The sequence below is a fragment of the Meriones unguiculatus genome, chromosome 19 (assembly GCF_030254825.1).
Source record: "Meriones unguiculatus strain TT.TT164.6M chromosome 19, Bangor_MerUng_6.1, whole genome shotgun sequence".
Taxonomy (NCBI): Eukaryota; Metazoa; Chordata; class Mammalia; order Rodentia; family Muridae; genus Meriones; species Meriones unguiculatus.
Genome location: NC_083366.1, coordinates 68,339,802 through 68,362,097, shown reverse-complemented (window position 1 = coordinate 68,362,097; position 22,296 = coordinate 68,339,802). Strand labels below are relative to the sequence as shown.

The 22,296-nt window shown below is 51.6% G+C and overlaps 2 protein-coding genes and 1 non-coding gene across 4 annotated transcripts; 2 read left to right on the top strand and 1 right to left on the bottom strand.

Annotated features, from left to right (window-relative positions):
* The first annotated feature begins 387 nt into the window (after positions 1–387).
* On the top strand, positions 388–19,331 carry Cltb (clathrin light chain B). 2 transcript variants are annotated; one of them, XM_021646432.2, is made up of 6 exons: positions 389–678; positions 4,827–4,873; positions 13,718–13,835; positions 14,021–14,132; positions 15,788–15,841; positions 18,890–19,331. In XM_021646432.2, exons 1-6 carry the CDS (start codon positions 492–494, stop codon positions 19,059–19,061), a joined length of 690 nt encoding a protein of 229 aa, XP_021502107.2. In that variant the 5' UTR covers positions 389–491; the 3' UTR covers positions 19,062–19,331. The 2 variants fall into 2 exon arrangements, with proteins under 2 accessions (XP_021502108.2, XP_021502107.2); XM_021646433.2 differs by lacking the exon at positions 15,788–15,841 and having other exon boundaries at positions 388–678.
* On the top strand, positions 10,600–10,702 carry LOC132649403 (U6 spliceosomal RNA). The gene has a single exon (XR_009587839.1). It is a non-coding gene; the product is annotated as a U6 spliceosomal RNA (small nuclear RNA).
* Positions 19,332–21,304: 1,973 nt separating the features above from the next.
* Higd2a (HIG1 hypoxia inducible domain family member 2A) lies at positions 21,305–22,170 on the bottom strand. Its single transcript, XM_021646440.2, has 2 exons — positions 21,969–22,170; positions 21,305–21,728 (listed from the first exon to the last, which is right to left on the bottom strand). Exons 1-2 carry the CDS (start codon positions 22,120–22,122, stop codon positions 21,562–21,564), a joined length of 321 nt encoding a protein of 106 aa, XP_021502115.1. The 5' UTR covers positions 22,123–22,170; the 3' UTR covers positions 21,305–21,561.
* Positions 22,171–22,296: the final 126 nt, after the last annotated feature.

Below are 22,296 nucleotides of genomic sequence, written 5' to 3'. Positions count from 1 at the left end.
AAAGAAACGTAAGATCTCAAGTCGAGGTGCAAAACAATCGACTCCATGAACGTCGATGTCAGCAGACACAGAGAAAGAGGAGCCGAGGCTGGTTTCAGGGGATCGTCAGACAGGTAAGGCGGCGGGGTGAACGGGCCTCTGCTGCACGCACCGGGGCGTGCAAGCCTTTCCCGGCTTCAGTCCCCTCCGCTCCTGCAGGAAGAGGACGGCCGCGTCACGCAGCTCACAAAATAGGCTCCGGGAGAAAGTTTCTGCGAACGAACTCTCAGCCCGCGAGCTCCGGAGCGGGCTGCCGGGAGGTGGGAGGCCGGGCTCGAACCGAGGGCGGGGCCACCGCCGCGCCCCGCGGGCTCCGCCCCGGCCGTGACGTCACCACATTCCCGCCGCGGCTCCTCCCGCCGCCGCCGCCGCGGTGACAGGCGAGCCGGGCGGGTGACGGGAAGTGCGGGCCGCGGGCGCGGGCGGGGAGGTGACAGCAGCACGCGGGGAAGATGGCTGAGGACTTCGGCTTCTTCTCGTCGTCGGAGAGCGGGGCCCCCGAGGCCGCCGAGGAGGACCCGGCCGCCGCCTTCCTGGCCCAGCAGGAGAGCGAGATCGCCGGCATCGAGAACGACCCCGGCTTCGGGGCACCTGCCGCCAGCCAGGTGGCCTCCGCGCAGCCGGGGCTCGCGAGCGGGGGTGAGTCAGCGCGGCGGCCTGGAGCCCGGGGCCGCGGCCGCTGCCGGGGGCGGGAGGCCCAGCCTCGCGCACACCCGGCCTGGCTGCCGGCGGGGGTCCGCGCCCGGCCATCTGGGCTGACCAGGGGTAGCCCGGGGGGGCGGGGGACAGGCTGCGTGTGTCCGTGGGGCCTGGGAAAAGAGGGAGGAGCCGGGAAGTGAGCCGGGAGTCTGTGCTGAGACTGGATCCACTGACTCCGGGGACTGGAGTTTAGTCATGACATTTCATCCGCAGGCCAGCTCCTCCAGTGTCTGGCCTGGAACCCTCCCCTGCTCGGTTCTGAGAGTCGTTCTCGAGTCCCAGGGTCCTAGCCAAGTGGTTCCGGTGTGGAACAAACACAGTCCCCACCCAGGGCTTAGCGTTCATTCCCCTGCAGGGAAGCAGGGGCCTCCAAGAACCCGCAGCTCTTCCTCGGGGACCACCTGCCGTTCTGCAGCGGTGGAGACATGTTAATTACACTTAATAATTTCGCACACATTACTGAACGCATTTCAGAACTGGCTACAGGAAGCCTCAAAAGGTACACTATTAAAACAGCTAGGAAGCGGCGGTCAGGAATTAAACCCCTTCTGTCCGATTCCGCGTCCTTCCTGTCCAGACCACATTTGCCTGACTGTTAAGTCTGGGCAGCGGCATAAAGGGCCAGGAGTCCTGCCCTCCCTGTTTGTAACTGTCTGTTTAGTGGATCTACCAACGTAGGCCAGGACCTCTGTGGATAGCTTCAGACATGAGGGCTTAGGGCCTGTTGCCTGCAATGTTTATCATTGATACTTCTGATCCAAGGAACAATTTCTTATAAATATATTTAAGTAAAACGTGGACCTTCCTGGTTACACTCCTAATAGGCCTTGTTTCTTATTTTTGTTGCAATTTTAGAGAGGTCTAATAGGTCTATTGCAAATAAGTCTTATGTGTACCTGTTCACAAAGTTCTGTAACAGTCATAGTTCTTGAATTTGGCATTCTGCTATGCTGCCATCCCTGCTGGGGACACAGAACGAAGAAGCCACATCTGTGGCCGAAGGGTTCACTCAACTCTGCCATGACTAATGTCATGAGCCTTTTGTAACATATGAGAACCTGGAGTCTGCGGGGTTATCACGATGGCACTTGAGCCTGACTCCTGGAACCCGTGTGGTAGAGAGAACCCACTCCCACAAACTGTCCTCTGACCTCACACACACATGTGGGCATCATGCAGGCACACACATGCACAAGTAAATAAAATAGAAATAATTCCAGAGAAGAAATTGGAGTTTGAGTATCCTGCCTAGGGCCACACAGCCATGAGTGATAGACCTGAGGCTTGGTTTCAGGCCTCCTCGCTCCATACTCTATGTTTTCCTAAAGACCAACTGTGCAGGCCTCCCTAGGAGGCGGCTGGACGTGGCAAAGCGAAGCACAGGCCTACCAAGCCAGCCACACAGGTCTGAAATAGTGCCCTCTGTCCCTCAGCACGGGCCCTTCCTTGTCCCAGGAACCTGCCCGGGTGCCTGTGTGGAACTCATGGGTGCACAGTTCCCCTGAGAACAGCTTGTCCCTCAGCAGGAGGTCCCAAGTTGTTAGACACTCACAAGGAAGACAGGTGCAGCTCAAGCCGAGGGCCTGGGACTTAGCAAGCTGTTTGTCCTGGGGGCTGACAGTCTGGATGGGTACAGCACTGCCTGGCTCTGGGTATGGGAGGACAAATATGGTGATAGCCCTTAGGGGAGCTGCCAGGCACACAGCCCTCTGAGTGTCTTCCAGACTCCTACATTTGATGCTGCAGGTGTCCAGCTGCCCTCCTGAGAGGCAGTTTGGGCAGTTTGGGGAACAAGGAGGTACTTCAGGAGGGGGATCAATGGGTGTTCAGGTGTGAATAGAACGGACCTGACTCTCCTAGGCCTAGACAGTGCTAGGCATCCTCCTTTGGATTTCAGGGAGTGGCAGGAGCCTGGGTGGTCTGGGGGAAAGGGCTTGGGCCTTCTGGGAGCTGGAGAGAAGCTGGTTCCAGCAGCAGCCAGCAATGCACACCTCTGAGTCACCTCCCCTCAGACAATGAGGGATTCTGACAGCAGCACCTGTGCTGAATTCGCTCCTGCTGACCCTGCTGACTCTCTGGAGGCCCTGGCAAAGCCGTGTCTTGTGTAGGCCGGAGCCTGAGCCCGGCTGAGCCTTCTTTCCAGGCAGATCTGCAGCCAGCCTGAGCCATGGACACTTTGTTTCCATTCATCAGCCTTGGGCAATGCCCAAATGGTCTACACTTTCACACCCAGTTCTCCGGGCTCTTGGCCTGACTGTGACGTATGGGCCAGCTCTGTGTAATCCTGTTGCCCCTGCTGGCCTCAGTAAGCTCACAGGAATGTTCTGGATCCTTTGCCCTTATTCCCAAATGGGCCAGGCATCCAAGGAGGCCACACACCTTAGGACTTGTATTTGCTCTCTTCGTTCTGTGGGCCCTGTTGTGCACACGGGATCATGAATGTGCAATAGTCAGGTAATTCAGACTGGTAATTCCGTAGGTGGGTGTGTCCAGTCCCAGAGAGGCTAACGATACTCCCGTCTTTCTGGAGGCCAAGGTGGGCACCAGGAAACTCAGTGGCCTTGTCAGAGAGGGGTCTGCTGGGGGCAGATCAGGTTGAAGAGAGGTAGATGGACTTTTCCAAAAGGCTGTTCCTACAGGCACACAGCATGAGGAATGGACCCTGGCGAGGTAAGGCTGAGGAAGAGGCTACCACTCATTACCCTTTTGGCATCACCCTCATTTAGAGAGCAGCTCCCTGCCCCCCACACCTCAGATGGTCGAGGTGAGAGCTATTGCAGTGGATCAGGATTAACCCCTGCTTGACCGTAAGTAAGTTATCATTGATGTCTACGGCAGCTGACTGACAGGGGTTAAGAATCCCCCTTCAATCCTTCCGGGCTAAGCCAGAATCACGGTTGCCCCTCACGGTTGTCCCACCCAGGACTAACTGTCCTGTGGTGACCGCATTAGGCCTACTGTGGCTCACAGCTAGGAGGCATGGCAGCTTCAGAAAGGCCTTGCCAACTGCAATGAGCCCCAAAGAGCAATCCAACTCTCATTTGGCCAACTGTCTCTGTCTACCCATTCTATGCAAGAGCCCTTAGCTGGAAAAAAAAAAATGCATTCAGAGCCTGGTAAAGAGTACATGTTCCCAGGCATGCCAAGTTAGAGTGGGACACCTGTGTAGTATTATGGCGTACCCCAGAGATAAGGCCTTCTTTTAGTGCCTAAGGAAGCAGAGGAAGCAGGCTAAGGTTCCCATAGTACACTTGCACACCATTAAAAAAAAAAAAAAAAAAAAAAAAAGAGTTCATTTGTTTATTCAGCATCTAGTGACTGAACTTGTAGAAAGGCCCAGGTCCCATGCATGGGCTTGGCTCTGAAGAAGACAGCCAGCCACTCTTCCAGATGTTTGCCAGATGTAGGAGGACAGACCAGCCAAAGTGGTGGTGCAGGTATGAGATGCCAAGGGTCCAGGCTGGGCTGGGTATCGGAGTGAGTAGGAGGCATAGTGAGGGGCAGGGCTACAGCCGAAGCTACAGGTAATCTGTGACTAACTGGATGTTGGACCAAGGGATTGGGAGGAGTCACAGTGAAGGCAAAGGGAAACCTTGGGATGGGCACAGAGCGGAAAAATAGGCCAAGTGTTGCCCAGGGGGAGCTGTGAGGCCTGCTCTCCCAGGCAGAGCAGTTGCCCAGGGTTCCAGCAGGACATGCAGAGACACAGCCCCCTCTCTTCCTCATCCCTGCCGGCCTCTCCCTAAGCCTGCAGTAGCCATGTCTGCTTACCAGGTCCCAGCTCCACAGGTAACTTCAGGTGGGTAAGGAACAGTGCAGTGCCAGGTGATCTAGAGCAACTACAGTAGCCTTTCTGAGCCTCTACTTGAGGCTCTGTGAACTGGGCCACTGACAGCTTCTTCATAGGGGTGTGGTAAATACTAGCCTTGACAGTGGGTACACACGGGAACACTCTGGGCCCGAGCCTCAGCTGTTTATATAGCCATTATATCTGAGGGGGATGCACAGGTTGGCTCCAGAGCTAAAGGAGGACTATTTTGTGCTTGTAAGCTGGACCATGAATGATGCTGTCTGCTTGCTCTTTCCAGCTGGTTCTGAGGACATGGGGACTACAGTCAATGGAGATGTGTTTCAGGTAAGCAGAGGGGGGGCTGGCTGCCTCAGGCTCAGTCACTTGTGTCATTTAGGGTCATTTAGGGCTGTTTTCTTGTCATGTTGGGGAGACAGTGACTGAGGAGTTGTTCAGATTGTCCTCACGGGTATCTAGCTTTAGGAAGGAGTGGCATGGGATGAAGGACATTGGAGCTCTGCCTGAGCAGGCGCCTTGGGTGGGGGTGACTGGGCTGACCACGTCCCACACCCGTGAGTGCTTTCACTCTTTGATCAGGAGATTAAGTGTGGGATTTCCCCAGAGCAAACAACTGGGAAAAGATACCCAGATTCTCAGCAGAATGATTTGTAACAGCAGGCAAACTAGAAGTAACGTAAATGTCCAGACTCAGGGCCTCGGTAGAGAGTTACAAAGGGCTATCAGAACCCCCTGTCCCTAATGCATGTCCTTATTAAAGTGACTTGCAGAATGAGTGATGTGCCATTACTTTTTACATTTTAAGCGTTTGCACAAAAAATGTTTGGAGAAGGCATTGCATTTGTTAATAATGGATGGCCCTGAGCGTGAGAGGCCCGGGCTTCCTGTTTCCACCAAGGGACTGACTGGTAGGGATGGATGGGTAGGTGGAGGGTGTTCTACTTAAGGATAGTCTGGGATAGGGCTCAGTGGAGAAGCTCTGAGTTAAATCTCTAGTACCACAGAAAATGGAACAGAACACAGCACACAGACTGATAGAATGTGGGAACCAGTGGCATCCCCCAGAACCCTGCCGTTTAGGTGGGGCTTGGCCTCCACTATGTCAGGGCCTGCAGCTTCCGGATCTCCTGAGCCCCACCCTGCGGAGGAGTTGGCCTCTTGGATTCTGGGAGAATAAACAATACTTTCTTATGTAACTGGGAGGGGTTCGCCGTAACACAGGAAAACTGGCCTAGCCCCATTTCTGGAAAACTACTCGACAGACAGTGAGCTAGAATGGTCTCTCCCTGGGAACCCCTCGGCATCATGCCCAATTGAGTGCTGCAGAGCTAAGGAGTAAGGGTTATTTTTGTCCTGTTAGAACTTCTGACAGGCCATTTCTGGGCTCTAGGCACATTCACAAGGACTTTAGTGGCCCCAAAGGTCTTTGTTGTGAAGTGAACATTCTGGGCAGCGCCTCTCCTCAGCTGAGAAGCTGAGAGCTGGGCAGCATCTTCTCCTCAGCTGAGAAGCCGAGAGCTGGGCAGCGCCTCTCTTCAGCTGAGAAGCTGAGAGTCGCAGGTGCTGAAGAGCCCACACAAGTCCGCAGAGTGACGCCAGCGGGCTTGCGTTTTCCTCACCTGAGTGCCGTGGCTCTCTTGCCCTCTCCAGCATCCCAGTCCACCTGAGGGTGTGCAGTCTCAGCAGTATTCTTCCTCTCGCTATCACAGCGCCCTGAGGCATGGAGCTCTGTGAGTCACAGCACTCTGGTGCTGCCCTAGAACCCCTCACCCCCCGGGCAAGGGAGGCTCACAGAAGAGACAGTGCCTTTGATTTAGCAGCAAAGCTCCTTCCAGCCTGCATGGTATACTCTCTGAACTGGTCTTTGGTCTGCTGATGGATCCTACTATTTGTAGGAGGAGCATAGCAGTATGTGGTTCAGGGGCAAAAGCCTTGATCTGTGCAAACTCGGCACATCCCAGGGAGAGCCTTGTGCCTCAGTCTTTCGTAGACTACCACACAGGTGACCCCCAACACAGCCTGAGGGTAAGCCTGCCAGCACCATGCCAGCTACTTTGGCGCCATGGAGGATGGAGAGGGACAGGGATGAAAACCCCCTGTAGGACTCATCCCCCCCCCTTCTTGCTGCTGTTCTCCCCTCCTATGAGCTACTTAGAGGACTCAACAGCTCAGCCCAGCTTAGCTTGAGCTGTTCAATCCTGAGAGCCTCGTCATCCGGCTGTGGGGTTTATCATGCACTTGGCTGGCATCAAAGCCCAGAGGCTTTCAAACTGGAATCCAACAGAGAAGCCTCCTCAGAGAGGGGGGCCAGGAAGGCTGGATGGCAATCAGCTGGCCTGTCGGTGGCTTGCTTTCTGCTCCTGGCTATAACTGGCCCTTTCCTCAGTGGAGCTTTGGAGGAGTTCAGAGTGCTTCTTCAGATACTAGTATGGCCACTGACACCCTGGGCTGCTAAACCTCGTGGAAGTGACCGCATTTCCTACCTAGGAGGCTCAGATGGACATGGGTGAGCCTCAGTGTGGCCTCTGATGCTTACTGGCTCAGGCAGGAAAATAAACCCAAAGCAACTGGGAGAAAAGCCAGTGAGGTATTTCTTGGGGCCTGCCTGCCAGCACCCCTGCTGTGCTCACACAGACTGGGAATGAGTGGGCTAACCGCATGGCGACTGCTGTGGCAGTCTTTTTCATATGCATGGACCGTGGGGTGACGTCCATGGCCATTACTTTATGTGAGCCTTACTAGGAACCTTGAGTGGGACACTGTCACCCTCACTTCACAGGTCTGAAATCAGAGTTGCCCAGGGAAGGGATTTTTCTCAACAGTTATCACCCAGCGCCTGGCAGGATAAGCACTCTAAGCTAGGCCTCTCTGCTACAATGTCCAGCGCCTTTCCTGGGCCCTCGCCTGCCTTTATAATCAGCCATTTGTTCACTTCTCAACACCCATTCTTTGTGGGCAGGGCCAGTGCTGCGGTGGTGGGTGTGAGGCAAAGCCAGTGCAGTGTTTGTCCCCAGAGTTTGTGACTTATGGAGCTCAGAAACCTGGAAAGAAGTCACTATAGCCCAGGAGCTTGGATTTAGGGTGATGCCCAGACATGAGGGACATAAGTTCAAGGCTAGCATGGGGCACATTTTGAGGCCTTTAAACAAAGAAACAAAAAACTTAACAGCCTGAGTTCTTTATAGGGATTAACCTACTTAACCCTCCCAACACCCCATTACGCAGTTTCTTTTATTATCCTCATTTGCTCAAGGCGATTGAACAGCTGTTCTAGTTGCACAGCTTGAGTGACTTCAGGAGGTAAAGTCTGGAAGCCCAACGGGGGAGTAACACAGTGGGTTTCCCGGCTGCCTAGGGAGGCACGGCCAGTTCTGGCTGAGGGAATGAAGGTAAGACCTTGGCTCAGGGCTCATCCAGAGTCCCTATGGAGTCTGCTGTACTGCTGGATGTGCTAGGAAAGCCCCGGAGGCCACAGACCCAGGGCTGATAGCACTGCCTAAAGGGGAGTCACATAGAACTCTCAAACATGGTGCATCAGCAGCCTCTCCGGTAGTGTAGCAGGGGCTCCCAGCCTGGGCCTGAGACAGGCCACGTCTATTTCTGGGGTGTAAAACCGCTCCAAGGGCTGCCCAGGCTTCAAACCCAGACCACAGGCAGCAGTGGAAGCCTAGACTTCATTTTCTGGCTTTTCCCAGATGATGATCTTGGATTAGTAACTTAACCTTTCTGAGCCTGGTTTCTCATTTGTAAAATGGGGATTCAAGGCTTTGCCCCACTATTCCCACAGAGTTGTTGGGAAAAGCACACTGTAACCACGACAGCTTCTTGTAAATTACTGACTTGTCTACTCAGTGAGCTAAGGAGTAGACTGGAGGCAGGAAACAGGTGTGCATGTATGTGTGTGTGTATGTGTGTGTATGCGCATGTGCCTGTGTGTGTGTGTGCGCGCGCGCGCGCGTACCATGGTGTATGTGTGTTATGGCGGCAGGCAGAGACACTGAAGGGACAAAACCTCTCATCTTGAGGTCACTTAGCACAGCCAGGGTGTGGCCTGGGAGTGTGGCTGGGTGGTAGGCCTTGTCTAGCATGCTAAGGCCCTGGATTCAGCACTGGGGTGACTGGGCACAGAACAATGGAGGAGACAAGGGCAGTACAAGAACCACACCACACAGAAGCAGCATGTTCCTGTTAGCTATTTTATAGCAAGGATGTACACACCCACTTATTCACGTCGAACCTGGCTCTGTCACTTGCTTGCCAGGGGTGACCATGGTACTTTGGCATGAGATTCCCCTTATCTATAAAACAAGGGCAGTAAACACCTTCCAAAGCCAGGGATAGTGGTGCACGCCTTTAATTCCAGCACTCAGGGAGGCAGAGGCAGGTGGATCTCTGTTGGTTTGAGGCTAGCCTGATCTACAGAGTGAGTTCAGAACAACCAAGGCTACACAAAGAAACCCTGTCCCCCTGCCCCCCCAAAAAAACCCCACAAACACACACAAAAGACAAACCAACAACAAAACAACCTTCCCAGTGGAATTATAAAGATCAAAGACACCCATTTAGTCACAAGTGCTCTGGAACCTAGCTGGGTTAGGGAGCCTGCCCAGAGGAGCTTCTCCAGCATTTCTTTAGGCCACTTTCTCCGGCATGTCAGCACCCATGTACTTAAGAGTTTCCTAGAGGCATCTGCCCTGCTTGGCCCTCCAGCATGCTGGATTTTTGCCTACGATGCCTTTCCTCTGTCCTTCCTGTTGTCTGCCCTCAGGCAAGAATGGCCATGCCGTTTTTTGTCTGGCCTCTTACCTGGCCTGGACTACAGTACACCCCACCCATCAGCTGTGAGGGACTTCCTGTCTAAAGCGACCAGAAGACAGGCTGTCTTGTCCATCCCTGTCCATAAGCACCTAGACACATACGAATTTCATCTTCTCCTGTCTGCTGGGTTGTGCTGGAGATTATACTTGAACCCACAGTCTCATGACTGTTCAGGACATACTCTATCATTGAGTTATGTCCTGAGCCTCAATAACCCTCCCCATCTAGGCCTTCCTGCTCTGGATGCTGTGTGGAGGCAGTCAGTTGCTGGCCAGAAGGCTAAGGGGGAGTGGGAAAACAAGCAAGCCATTCCAGACAACAACAAGTGCTGTGAGGACAATAAAATCTGCTGTGCCCTGAAATCTAAAGGGGATTGATTCTAGAACCCCAAAATGTAAAGATCCAAGAATTCAAGTTATTTAATAAAATGGTAAAGTATCGGGGTTATGGAACACTTCCAAGGCCCTGGGTTCAATCCCCGGCTGGTGAGTGAGGGGAATGGCATAGTATTTACATGTAGCCTACACACATCATATCCTATATATGATACTATTTAGGAAAAAGGACAGAAACAAAACTCTGCATTTGTCCAGGGAAGAGGCTACTGCTGTGGAAATAACTTCATAGTGCAGGCTCAGTGGCCTCAAGGATGAGCAGATTCAGAAGGAAATGGCTCAGATAAGCACTGCAGTCCAGGGCGGTGGCAATGCCTTTAATCCTAGCTCCTCGGAGGCTGAGGTGGGAGGACCCAAAATTCAAAGCCAGGGCTGGGGAGATAGTGCAGTGATTAAGAGCACTGACTGCTTTTCCAGATGGCTGGGGTTCAATTCTCAGCAGCACATGACAGTTTACAACTGTCTGTAACTCCAAGATTTGACATCGTCACACAGACATACATGCAGGCAAAACACCAGTGCACATACAATAAAGATAGATAATAAAAAAAGAAAATCCTTAAAAAAATTCAAGGCCAGATTGGATAACTTAACCTGACCCTGTCTCAAAACAGAAAGGAAAGAAGGAAGGAAGGAAAGGAGGAAGGAAGAAAGAAAGGCAGTAGCAGCAATATGGTTCATCTGAAGGCACTAGTCCTCGGTCCTGATGCTAAGTTTATCCCTGGGACCTACATGGTAGAAGAACTGATTCTTGCAAGTTGTCCTCTGACCTCCATACTTACACCATGGTGTGTGCATACACACATAAAATAATAAATATATTTTAAAAATACAAAGACTGCTCACTTCGGCAGTACATATACTAAAATTGGAAGGATACAGAGAAGATGAGCATTGCCCCTTAACAAAATTGAGACTGGCTAGGGATATAGGCACTGTTCTGTGGGAAGACATTAAACAACAGCAATACTGACAGTTGGGCAAATGCTCGCAGGAGCACAGGGATTGGAGACCGGGGGAGTTAGGGAGCTTTGGGTAGACAGCAGAGCTAGAGAAGGCCGTGGTGGGAGCACCGGGATGGAGAAGCCTGGAGTGTAAGGGCCTGGAATGTGCTGGGAAGAGGTGGGTCCCAAGGTGGACATGCACATGGTAGAGATTTCAGCGGCTGAGGGGAGGAGTTGGGTCAGTGCCCACAGCAAAGTAGAGGGCCAAGCACCAGCCAGGCATGGTGGCAGAGCCCACACTTTCACCTTCAGAAAGGCTCTCTCAGACCAGAGGTGTCCCATCCACACTGACCCAAGTGCACAAACTCCAACATTTCTGTCCCAAGCTCTAGCAACTCTTGTTACCAGAGCTGAACCACACTAACCACCTCTGTCCACCTCTCCTGGCCTTAATGTTTCTTCTGTACAATGGAAATGAAAAATGACAGTAATGGGCTGGCAAGATGGCAAAGCAGTAAAGGCACTTGTTGCCAAGCCCCAGGCCATGACCAATCTCAGAACCCATCTCAGAAGTAGAGAAGAACCATTCCCTCAAGCTGTCCTCTGACCTCTGCACTCAGGTCCTCTCTGCAGATACAAGTAAATATTTTTTAAAGATTTATTTATTTATTATTTACATAGTACTCTGCTTGCTTGTATACCTTCGTGCCAGAAGGGAGCACAAGATCTCTATAGATGGCTGTGAGCCACCATGTGGTTGCTGGGAATTGAACTCAGGAACTGTGGAAGAGCATCCAGTGCTCTTAACCTCTGAGCCATCTCTCCAGCCTACAAATAAATAAATGTAATTAAAGAAAAAGAATAACAGTCCTAATAGCACCCACTGAGCCATCATTCTGGGGCACTCTTCTGTCTTACAAAGGGTTTAGGATGGAAGAGGGCTTGCTGAACACACACCATTTGGGTTTCATCAATGCAATGGAATACAACGCTCATAAACCTGGCTTAGTGGCACACACCTGATTCCTGTGCTCTGGACGTGGAAGTGGGATAATCAGAAGTTCAAGGTTATTTCCAGATATAGAGCAACTTCTCAGCCATCTTGGGCTATGTGAGGCCCTGTCTCTACACAAAGAAACAAATACCTGACAAATTCCATTGCATCACACGGCAGCATCAGGTCTGAGAGTCTGTCTTACTATGAGTCCCATTTTCAGCGAGGAGCTCAGCCAGCTGTAGACACTGGTGTGTACAATTGTAGTGTCAGCAAGGGGACTGTGTGGATTTAGGGTACAAGTTTGCCACAACAAAGATTTGTTATTTTATTTTATGTATAGGAATATTTTGCCCTTGTTTTCTTACTTTTCTGTTGCTGTGATAAGACACCATGACCAAAGTAACCCAGAGAGGAAAGCGCTTTTTTGGGGCTCACAGTTTTGGAGGGTCAGTGTCCATAACCATCATAGCAGGCAGCAGGCAGGCAGGCGTGGTGCTGGAGCAGTAGCAGAGAGCTTACATCTTGAGCCACTAGCACGAGAAAGACAGAGCTAACTAGCAGTAAGGTGGGCTTCTAAAACATCCAAGCCAGCCCCCAGTGACACACCTCCTCCTCCAAGGCCACACCTAATTCTTCCCAAACAGTTCCACCAACTGGGGGCCAAGCATTTAGTGTATGAGAATATGGGGGCCATTCTCTTCAAACCACCATAGCCTGTGTGCGTGTCTGTGCAGCAAAGTGTGTGCCTACAGCCCATACTCCAGATCCTCTGAGCTGGATCGACGGATCATTGTGAGCTGCCACGAGGGTGCTGGGAACCAAACCTGTGTCCTCTGGAGGAGCAGTCAGGCTCTTAACGGCCAAGCCACCTCTCCATGTGTCTCCTCCTTCATTGTCATATAGCAAAGTTTTAGTTTGTTTTGTTTTTTTCAAGACATGGTTTCTCTGTGTAGCCTTGGCTGTCCTGGATCTCACTATGTAGACCAGGCTGGCCTGGAACACACAGAGATCCGCCCCTGCCTTCCGAGCGCTGGGATTGAAAGTGTGCAGCTTCAGGTGACCACCCAGCTATGGCCACGCTTTAGCCATAGTTGTCTGCCTGTGTCTGGACTGCATGTTCCCTCGTCTCCTATGTGCACTGTGGTGGCTTCTGTACACAAGCAATGGACCACAACAGACCGGCCCTGCTATCACACAGATGATACTCTGATGGACAAATGAACGTATTAGTAATGAGGTCATAGCAGACTGTGTAAGTCCTATCGCGTAACAGTTATAGCAGAGATAGATGTTAATGATGGCAGCACAAGGGGCTCCCCATCGTGTGAAAGGCAGATGACATTAACACTTTTTAAAGGTTTAGTTTATGTGCTTGAGTGTTTTGCTTGCATGTATGTTGGATGCATCACCTGCATGCAAATGCCTGTAGAGGCCAGAAGGTGTGTGATCCCTGGAACTGGTGCTACAGACAGCTGTGAGCCCTGTGATGGTGCTGGGAACTGAACTGAACCATGCGAGTGTTCTTGCCCATGGAGTAATTTATTATTTATTTAATGTACATTGGTATTTGACTGCCTGCATAGTCTGTATGAGGGTGTAGGATCCGCTGGAACTGTTACAGACAGTTGTGAGCTGCCCTGTGGGTGCTGGGGATTGAACCTGGGCCCTCTGGAAGAGCAGCTGATGCTGTTAACCACTGAGCCATCACTCCAGCTCCCCTAACCTTAGGTTTAAAACTCATTGTATTCTTTTAACACTCAGACCCTTTGGGAGTGTACAGTGATCGGGCACTGAGAAGTTGAGTGGCCTGCCCGAGGCCACGTGGGGAGCTGGGCTGCTGGCAGAGAGCAATACATAGGATAAAGATGGCGTGGTCATAAGGGCTTGGTGGTGGTGTGGGCTGAGGTTGCCTGCTGCTGCCTGTGGGTCCTGGTCTGAGGCCTGTCTTAGTACCAGTAAGAGCAGTCCAAACAGCAGGGCGGGTGTGTCAGGCCAGGACACTGTGCTTATGTTGTAGGAGGCTAACGGGCCTGCCGATGGCTATGCTGCAATTGCCCAGGCAGACAGGTTGACCCAGGAGCCTGAGAGCATCCGCAAGTGGAGAGAGGAGCAGAAGAAAAGGCTGCAGGAGCTGGGTGAGGGCATCCCTGGGGGAGGGACGATTCCAGCGGGGATGGCCTCTGGGACATGCTGGGTAGGACAGAGTGAGGCAGCCTTGGAGCCTGGGCAGGCCCACTCGGCTGAGGGTGGATCCTGGGCTGCTGGCAGCCTGGATGGGGCAGCCAGGGTGGCTGTGTTCATTGTCCTGCTGGGCTCACAGATGCTGCCTCTAAGGTGACCGAACAGGAATGGCGGGAGAAGGCTAAGAAAGATCTAGAAGAGTGGAACCAGCGCCAAAGTGAACAGGTTGAGAAGAACAAGATCAACAACAGGTGGGTGAAGCCCTGGGACTGAGGGGTGCTGAGGAGGCTGAGGGAAACCATGGGCACAAAGGAGGACACGAGGGGAGCCATGGGGCAGTGAAAGGGGCAGTTGTGGGGAAGACTGTCTTGAGATGGGCGATGTATGAAGGACATAGGAGAGAAGAGCTGTGGAGACCTGGGGTTCCTCACAGCACGCCCAGCCCACTTACCAACTCTTACTCCTCTCCATGACTGACAGGAAACAGAATGGGTGCCAAGGCCTTGAGCCCTCTGTGGGCAACTCAGAGAGGGCACAGGTCTTGGGGGGAGTGAAGAGCCAGCCTGAGTATTTGTGGTCATTTCTTATAGAAATGACAGTACTTCAACCCAGTGTGACTTAAGAGATGAAAGGACATTAGTGGCCTATACGAATGAAAAGGCCAGGACAGTGGCACTGGGGCATAAAATGATGTCAATCAGCACTCCTTCTCCTTGCCACTCAGCTCTGTTTCTTTCTGCTCTGACTCTACTACTGGACATATAGCCTGTGTGGGAACAGCAGCTTTAGGCTTCTGCCCTACTTTCTTGGCAAGCCGAGTGGAAATAGCAAGTATCTAGTGGCTCCTACTGTGTTGAGCATGAGCATGAGCTTGGACCATGTGCTCAAGCCAGGCCAGGAGAAGGGAGGCTCCCCTGGGACCCAGCCAGGGTGAAGGTGCCATTTGCTGGGCTGCTGTGGAGGCCAGTTTTATGCTAACCACAGAGACTGCGGTGGAAGCAGCTGACCCTGCAAAGCCAAGCAGGTTAGGGGCATGGAGTAAGCTGGAGAACATGTTTGTGGAAATGGATGTTCTCCTACTTTGGATGCCCTTCAAGATACAAGATCCTCCCCAAAGGGAAAGACAGTCAAACTGCTGCATCCCACGCTGTGCACTGAGCCATCACATGAGGACCCTTCTGTGTCCTCAGAGTTCAGGGGAGAGAACCACACTTGGATCCAGTGGGGCCCTGTGCATGAAGACCGTAGAAGCAAAGGAGCAATTAGCATGCTGGTGCTGGAGAAGAATCACTGTCTAGAGCAGCGGCTCTCAACCTGTGCTCATGACCCACATGGGTAGCATATCAGACCTCCTGCATATCAGATATTTACATTACAAGTCTTACAAGGAGCAAAGTTTTAGTTATGAAGTAGTAACAAAATAACTTTATGGTTGGGAGTCTCCACAACATGGGCACTGTATTAAAGGGTCACTGCATTAGGAAGGTTGACAACCACTGGTCTAAAGCTTGTTTTTGAGGGATGTCCATGGTTCATCAGAGAAGAAGGGCTTTTGATAAAAGGGAGAATTCTAGACCTGGGAGCATCATGGCAAGAAAGAGAGGATGCGGTGTGTTGGTCTATAGGGACTCAAAGTATAGAGGTAACTGTTTTGGAAAGCAGATGGTATGTGGGAGTGTCACCAGGAGGGCCTTGGAAAGAGACCTCAGTGAACAGTAGGGAGCCATCAAAGGTACAGGACTCCTAGGTCTCTGTGGGTAACTGTTAGCTTTGAATTGTACTTCCTATAACATGTCTCCTATCGGAGGTACTAACATGCTGTTTCTCTTTCTCTTTAACCCTGTGCCTGCCTGTCTTGCTGTCTGTGTTCCCCCACCTAACTCCTTCTCCTAACTTTTTCCTCAAGGATTGCTGACAAAGCGTTCTACCAGCAGCCAGATGCTGATATCATTGGCTATGTGTACGTGTCTCCTTTGCTCTCTGCAGGGGCAGCTGTGGAGGGCGGCCCAGCATTTCAGAGTCTCTTGTCTATGTGGTATAAATGAATGTGGCTGGGCTCAGAGCAATGGCCAGAGCAGGAGGCGACCTCCAGGACTGCTGCAGGCACCAGCCCTTGCCTTCCATCCTTCCATCTCTGTCCTTCCAGCAAACTGGAGGGAGCTCTGCCCATTAGAGTTCCCAAGTGGGGGTGGAGGAAGGAACGCACTGGCCAGCCTCACATGGGAGGGGCAGAGGACAAGCAGCCCCTTGGGGATGGGTAGGTGAGATGCGGAGACCTTTTCTGGACAAACACCCAGCATAGAGTTCGGAAGGCATAAACAATGACAGATGTCTTTATGCCTGCCCTTGCCCCACCTCTGAGCGCATGCACTTGGCCACGATCCCCTGCCCTCCCCGGCAGCTCTCCTCCCGTGCATCTGGGTTTGCAGTGTGACTGGACTGTGCCCGCTCTAGCAGTAGAGGGGCAAGCAGCCCCAGGTGATAGGTAGTGCTCTCTGGACAGTAGTATCGGGGAAGCGACAGTGAAGACAGTGATTTCTGAGAATTGTTTACTCCCTTCACACACTGCCTTACTGCTCCCGCTGGAAGATGGAGGGTCTTCCCATTCAGAAGATGGAGGGTCTTCTGAACCACAGGCCTCTACCACCATCTGCACTTGCCTCCCCTTACACAACATGGCAGCAGGTACAGCTTTCCCTCCTGCCGCCCACCCCTCCTCCTCCCATCTGGCCTGTACCTGCTGATACTTATCCTATGCTAGTCACTGGTCAAACAGAGAGAAGAGACACACAGCAGCACTCCCCTGACCCCAAGTTGCTCATGGGTTGGAATTTGAGCTCTGCTGGGGACCCAGTGCACGCTTCAGGGGCTCATGACCCTCAGCTGCACCTTAAGATTTAGAAATGAATTCGCTGGGTTGCAAGGGTTAACGAGGACATTTTAGGTGGAGAAGCAGCTCAGACAGCGGCCTCGAGAGGACTGAGAGGCCGGGCTTTCGGGGACAGAAGGGAGCTGAAGCTTGGGAGCTGGAATCTCTATTATTCCAGGCTAAGGAGCTTAGATTTGATCCTCAATGCAGTTGGCAGCCATGGAGGTTTCTAACAGGGAAAGGGTTATCTGGCAGGTGTGGTGCTGTAGAATACTACTGGGTTCAATGCTCCTATTGGGCCTAAGGAAAAAGTCCAGAGAACCCAAGAAGGCTCTGAAGGAGAAAGAGTTAGAATCAAGACTTCCCAGCCTTTCACCTGCCTACGCATTGCCAAGGGAGCTTGAGCAAAGCAGATTCTGGTTCTTTAGAACTGAGGTGAGGCTTAGGCTGTTTCTATAAGCTCCATGGGGATGGCCTGCTGCTGGGCATGGCCCACAGATCAGCACTAAAGACAGAGGGGGAACCTCTTGACCCTGACAGCAGCTTCAAGGATAAAGCCTTTCACCTACACTCACTGTCTAACCCCACACAGCACAGACCTGTCACCACATTGGACACTCAGAAGAGAACCCATGCTCCTCATCTCACATGTTAACCGAACACAGAGCAGAAAGGCAAGATCACGATGGAGGGTCCCGACACCGAGCCGGGCCAGTTCTTCTGGCACACAGCACAGTGGGGTCACCCAGAGAGCTCTCCGTTACTCCTGACCTCTGGCTCTACAAAACCTTTCTGCCCCCTTTCCTCTATGGTCATTGAACCCTGGTGTGTGCTGAGGATGTCTCATTCATGACTGAATACTCTAAATCAGTGACTTCCAAGACTGTCAACCAGAAATTCTGAAGTGTGGTAGAATTCTTGCCTGGCATACAAGAACTCTACTGACAGAAACTCAACATCCAGTACCATCAAAATAAGCAGGCTCCTGAGGAAGAAACACCCCAGCTTTTATCGTAACATAATTCCAACTGAAGCAAAACTTCCCATAGAGCCTTGCCCAAGCTGTGGCTCCATCCAGACAGAACTGTACTGGGCTCAGAAAGTTTCTGTGGTGAGATAGCTTGAGGCATGGAGAGTTCGCCATCCATTAGAGTCGGTAGGTGGTGGTCAGCGTCCTTTCTTGGTCAAGGTGTTGGATGTGTTAAAAATGTGTGGCTGAGGTGGAGATATAGCTCAGTGGTGGACTTACCCATCATGGTTGAGGCGAGGTCCAATCCCTAGTAATGAAAAAAGGAAGAAAGAAAGTGGGAAAATAAACAAATAAAGCTGGAGGTTCTTCTGTATCAGGAACCCCAGGGTAGAAACTCCTGATGGAAAGATACTGAGTGGGCCAGGTGTGATGGTACCTGTAGTTACAACACTCGTAATCTTTGCAAGATTAAGGTCAACCTAAGCTATGCAACTAGCCTGGTCTGTATGAGACCCCATTTAAGCAAGCAGGCAAGAAAGCAAGCAAACCAACCACCACCACCACCAACAACAAAAAAAGAAAAAGCAGGAGAGAGTGACTGGGCTAGGAAGGCCTTTCTGAGGAGGTAAAGCCTACTCTAGGAGCTAAATGACAAGCAATAAGCTGGCCAGGTGCACTGGTACACACTTGTAATCTCAGAACTGAGAGGCTGAGGCAAAATCACTTGAGCTCAAGAGTTCAAGACCAGCTTGGGCTACATGGTGGACCACAGGCTCAAACAAAAAGCAATAGGCCATGAGATGATGACCTCTCAGTCAGAGGTGCCAGTAATTTCCAAGGCCTGCGTCCAGACGACTTAAGCCACACTTAGGCATAGGTTTCTTTTCTCTTTTTAAAGACAGGGTTTCTCTGTGTAGCCCTGGCTGTCCTTGAACTCAGATCTTCGGGTCTCTGTCTCCCAAGTAAACAAAGGTGTGCTACCACGCCCGGCTAGGCCTAGGTTTCTGATGTCTAGAGTGTTCCTGATGACTGAAGTCACAGGGCACAGGGATGGGAGATGTCTGGCTAATGTCCCAGAGTAGGCTGCACACCAGAGACTGATGCGAGCACAACCCTAGTGACTCAGGAGAAGACAACCATGAAAACCTGTGTCCTCTCTCCACCTTCAGGGCATCTGAGGAGGCTTTTGTGAAAGAATCCAAGGAGGAGACCCCAGGCACAGAGTGGGAGAAGGTAGCCCAGCTGTGTGACTTCAACCCCAAGAGCAGCAAACAGTGCAAAGATGTGTCCCGCCTGCGCTCGGTGCTCATGTCCCTGAAGCAGACACCATTGTCCCGCTAGGTGTCTGCTGTAAGAATGGCCAAAGCATGGGCCTTGCTGGGGCAGAGGAGCAGCTGCTTCAAGCCGAGTGGAACTTCCTCTGGCAGCTGCCACGCACAGCCTGTTCTGCTCCTCTGTGTCTCTGGGAGCTGGGAAGTGGGACCCTACCCCTTTCACCCCTTACTCCCTGCTGGCCCCATGTTCCAGCCCCTCTCAGTCCACTCCAGTGTGACTGTCCCTCCTGATGTATTTTTCTTGGCTTAAAGGATATGTTAACTCTTTTTACACTTATTTATTATTATCCTCATTTCTCTGGAAGCTGCAACTTGTGTCAGGGCTCGGTTTGTGCTTAGAACTGTCCCAGCTTCATGTCCTAAAAGATGAGGATGTACTCTTGGACACTCAGGAGCTTCCCGCTGGAAGCAGGAACCTAACCTGTCTATGTCTGCTGTCTGCCCCCAAGAAGAAAGACAAGCTCTCACAGAACTGTCTGTGTCTGCTGCTCCCCCTCCCCCCCCAAGAGGAAACACAAGCTCTAGCAGGACACTTTTACAATGTTGGTTCTTTGTGATTCTTTAACAAGCCTGAGGATAGGCACTCTGCTCTCCTCATATACAACCAAGAAAACTATGGCTCCCCAAACAGAATCTTCTTGCAGTGTAGAAAAGAGGTGAGGCCAGCGTCCTCTAAGGTGGTGTCTAAGCCTGAGGATGAGGCTGGTAAATGCATCAACTGCCAGCCCTTCTTCCTTGGGAGTGATAGGGCCCTCTATGACGTGGCAGCCTGCTGCTGCACTGTAGATGTCCCTCCCTCTTCGGCCATTCCCTCCGTGGTCTCAGGATACACAACAGTAACCACACCTTCCTTCCCTGTAACAGAGGTTGTAAAACAGGCCACTTAAACCATTATGATCTATACTGTGTTTAAAAAGATTTGAGTAACTGCCAACAGTATTATTACTTTCCTGAGACTACCAATAAGAAGTATCAGAAATTACTTGGAGCATCAGAAATTTGTCTCACAGTTCTGGAGGCTATCATTCCGTATCAGGGGAACCACTAAGCCACAGCCCCTGGAGATGCAAAGGCAGGACCTGTGCCTCTTTTCTAGCTTCGGTAGCTCAGGCCTTCCTTGGCTTACAGACACATCCCTTCAGTTTTGCCTCACATAGCTGTCCTCATCTTCCTTCCATATATGTCTTGTGTGTCCATTTAAAAAAAAATATGGATACCAGTCTCACTGGATTAAAGCCCACCTTAAAGATTGTATTTTAAATATTTATGGTTATTAAATCGCTATTGCCAAGTAAGGCCTAAAGAATTGAGAGTTGGAATTGGACTGTCAAATGTATGTTAGGGTGTGGGTATCGTAACACTAACATGAACTGTGGACGCTGCCTTTAAAAGTGGCACCATCTTCAGCTCTTTATGCCCGTCCTTGTGTCCTGTGGGCTTCACAATGCAGTGTTTGACGATGGCATAAGCCTAACAGTTAAGAGCATGTTGGATTCCGGCGCTAAGTATCTTTCCTTTCTTCCCTTCTCCCAGCTTGAAGTAGGCATTCAGAGGGGCGGAGTCACTCATGGGAGGAGACCAGTTCCTCAAGTCAACACAGAGCTGCCCACAGACCAAATGCCTTTGAGACTTTAGTGTCAAAAGCTGGAATGGTGTGGATCAGCAGAACCTGAGGGCCCAGAGGAAGTAGAACTGGAGTAAAGTAGACAAATGGTGGCGGTGTTGGTTTGACCATCCTGACTCCAGCAGGACTGACAGGCCTCACTTAAAGCCATAGAGAAGTGCCGACAAAGCCCCCATTCCCACCCCATCAAACAGCTCCAGTTTTGGCCCACTGAATAGAATCCCAAGGACAGCATCTGGGAATCTCTTTTAACTGGTGCCCCCAGTGATATGACTGTTACCAGGAAAGTTTAGATGGTACCAGGCTCTATGTTCCTCTCTCACAATGAATCTAGAGGCCTCATAAAGACTGCATTTTGTACCACTGAGCTGTATCCCCAGACCATTTAAAAATTTTATATAGGGCCTCAATAAGTTACTCTAACTTACTTTCACTAAGCTACAGGCTGACCTTGAATTCTTGAAATCACTCACAGGCAAGATTCTTCTTCCTCAACCTTCAGAATAGTTGAGGTTATAAAAATGCACTATCAGGCTAATCCTGATTTCTAAAGGCCAATCCTTACTTTCCTAAAAACATAGACCAAAAATAGTGGTTTTGATCACAGGAATGAGATTAAGAAGGAATTCATCACATACGAGTGTATTAATGTTTTATTAAGTAATTAAGGGGACACATGACAAATAGAAATATGCAACCCAACTGAAGCGAACCTGGGATTTTGGGGGCGGCAGTACGGAAATCAGTCACAAAATCGGCCACTTCCTCGCCCAAATGATCGTAAGGCCCTGTCAGAAAAGGGGCGAGCAAGTCTGACAGGGCTGTTTGTTGCTCCTGGGTTTTCGAATGATTTCCGTGGAGCTTTGAAGTCCCGTCCATACACTCAGGGTCGAGACTTCATAGCAGATGCCGCTAACCCCACCAAGATGGCTACGACCGTGAAACCCTGGGCAGCGATCCGGGTGCGCATCATTAGTTGCGAGCGGTGGCTCTGGCCGCGGTGGAAGCAGTACAGGCCATAGCAGAGGGCAGCCGCCGTGCCCAGGCAGCCTGGGGAGGGGACAGGAGGCAGCAGGTCGGGCCCTGCGGTCCCTTGAGGACGTAGCCCACCCCGCTCTCCCACAGCCACGACTTGGAGACCACAACAGGAGCGGGGAGAGGGTCGTTCTAGAGTCCGCTTCACGCACCGTCCTTCCGTTACATCTCGGGTCCGCTCCCCTTTTCAAGACGAACCTGGTCTTCCCCCTATTTCATTCCCCCACGAAACCCGTTCCTACAGCACACACTTACCTATGGGGACCATTGGATTCTCACGGGTCTTCCGAATAAACTTCTCCTTGAAGCCCTCTGGGTTGCTATAGACCGTGGGGCTGAAGCCCTCGATGACTGGGGCCTGGGACGGATTGAAAGGCGCCTCTGGACTAACAGGACGCGGAGCCGCCATACCCACAACGACAGGAAGAGGTAGGACAAAAAAATCCGGACGCCGAATCCCGCCTCCCGGTGAAGTCACCACGAGGGCGGGACATAGTCTGCTGAGCGTACTACGTAGGCGCTGCTGTCCGCTGCATTCTGGGAGTTGTATTAAATCAATGTGAAGGCTCTAGTAAGAAGACTA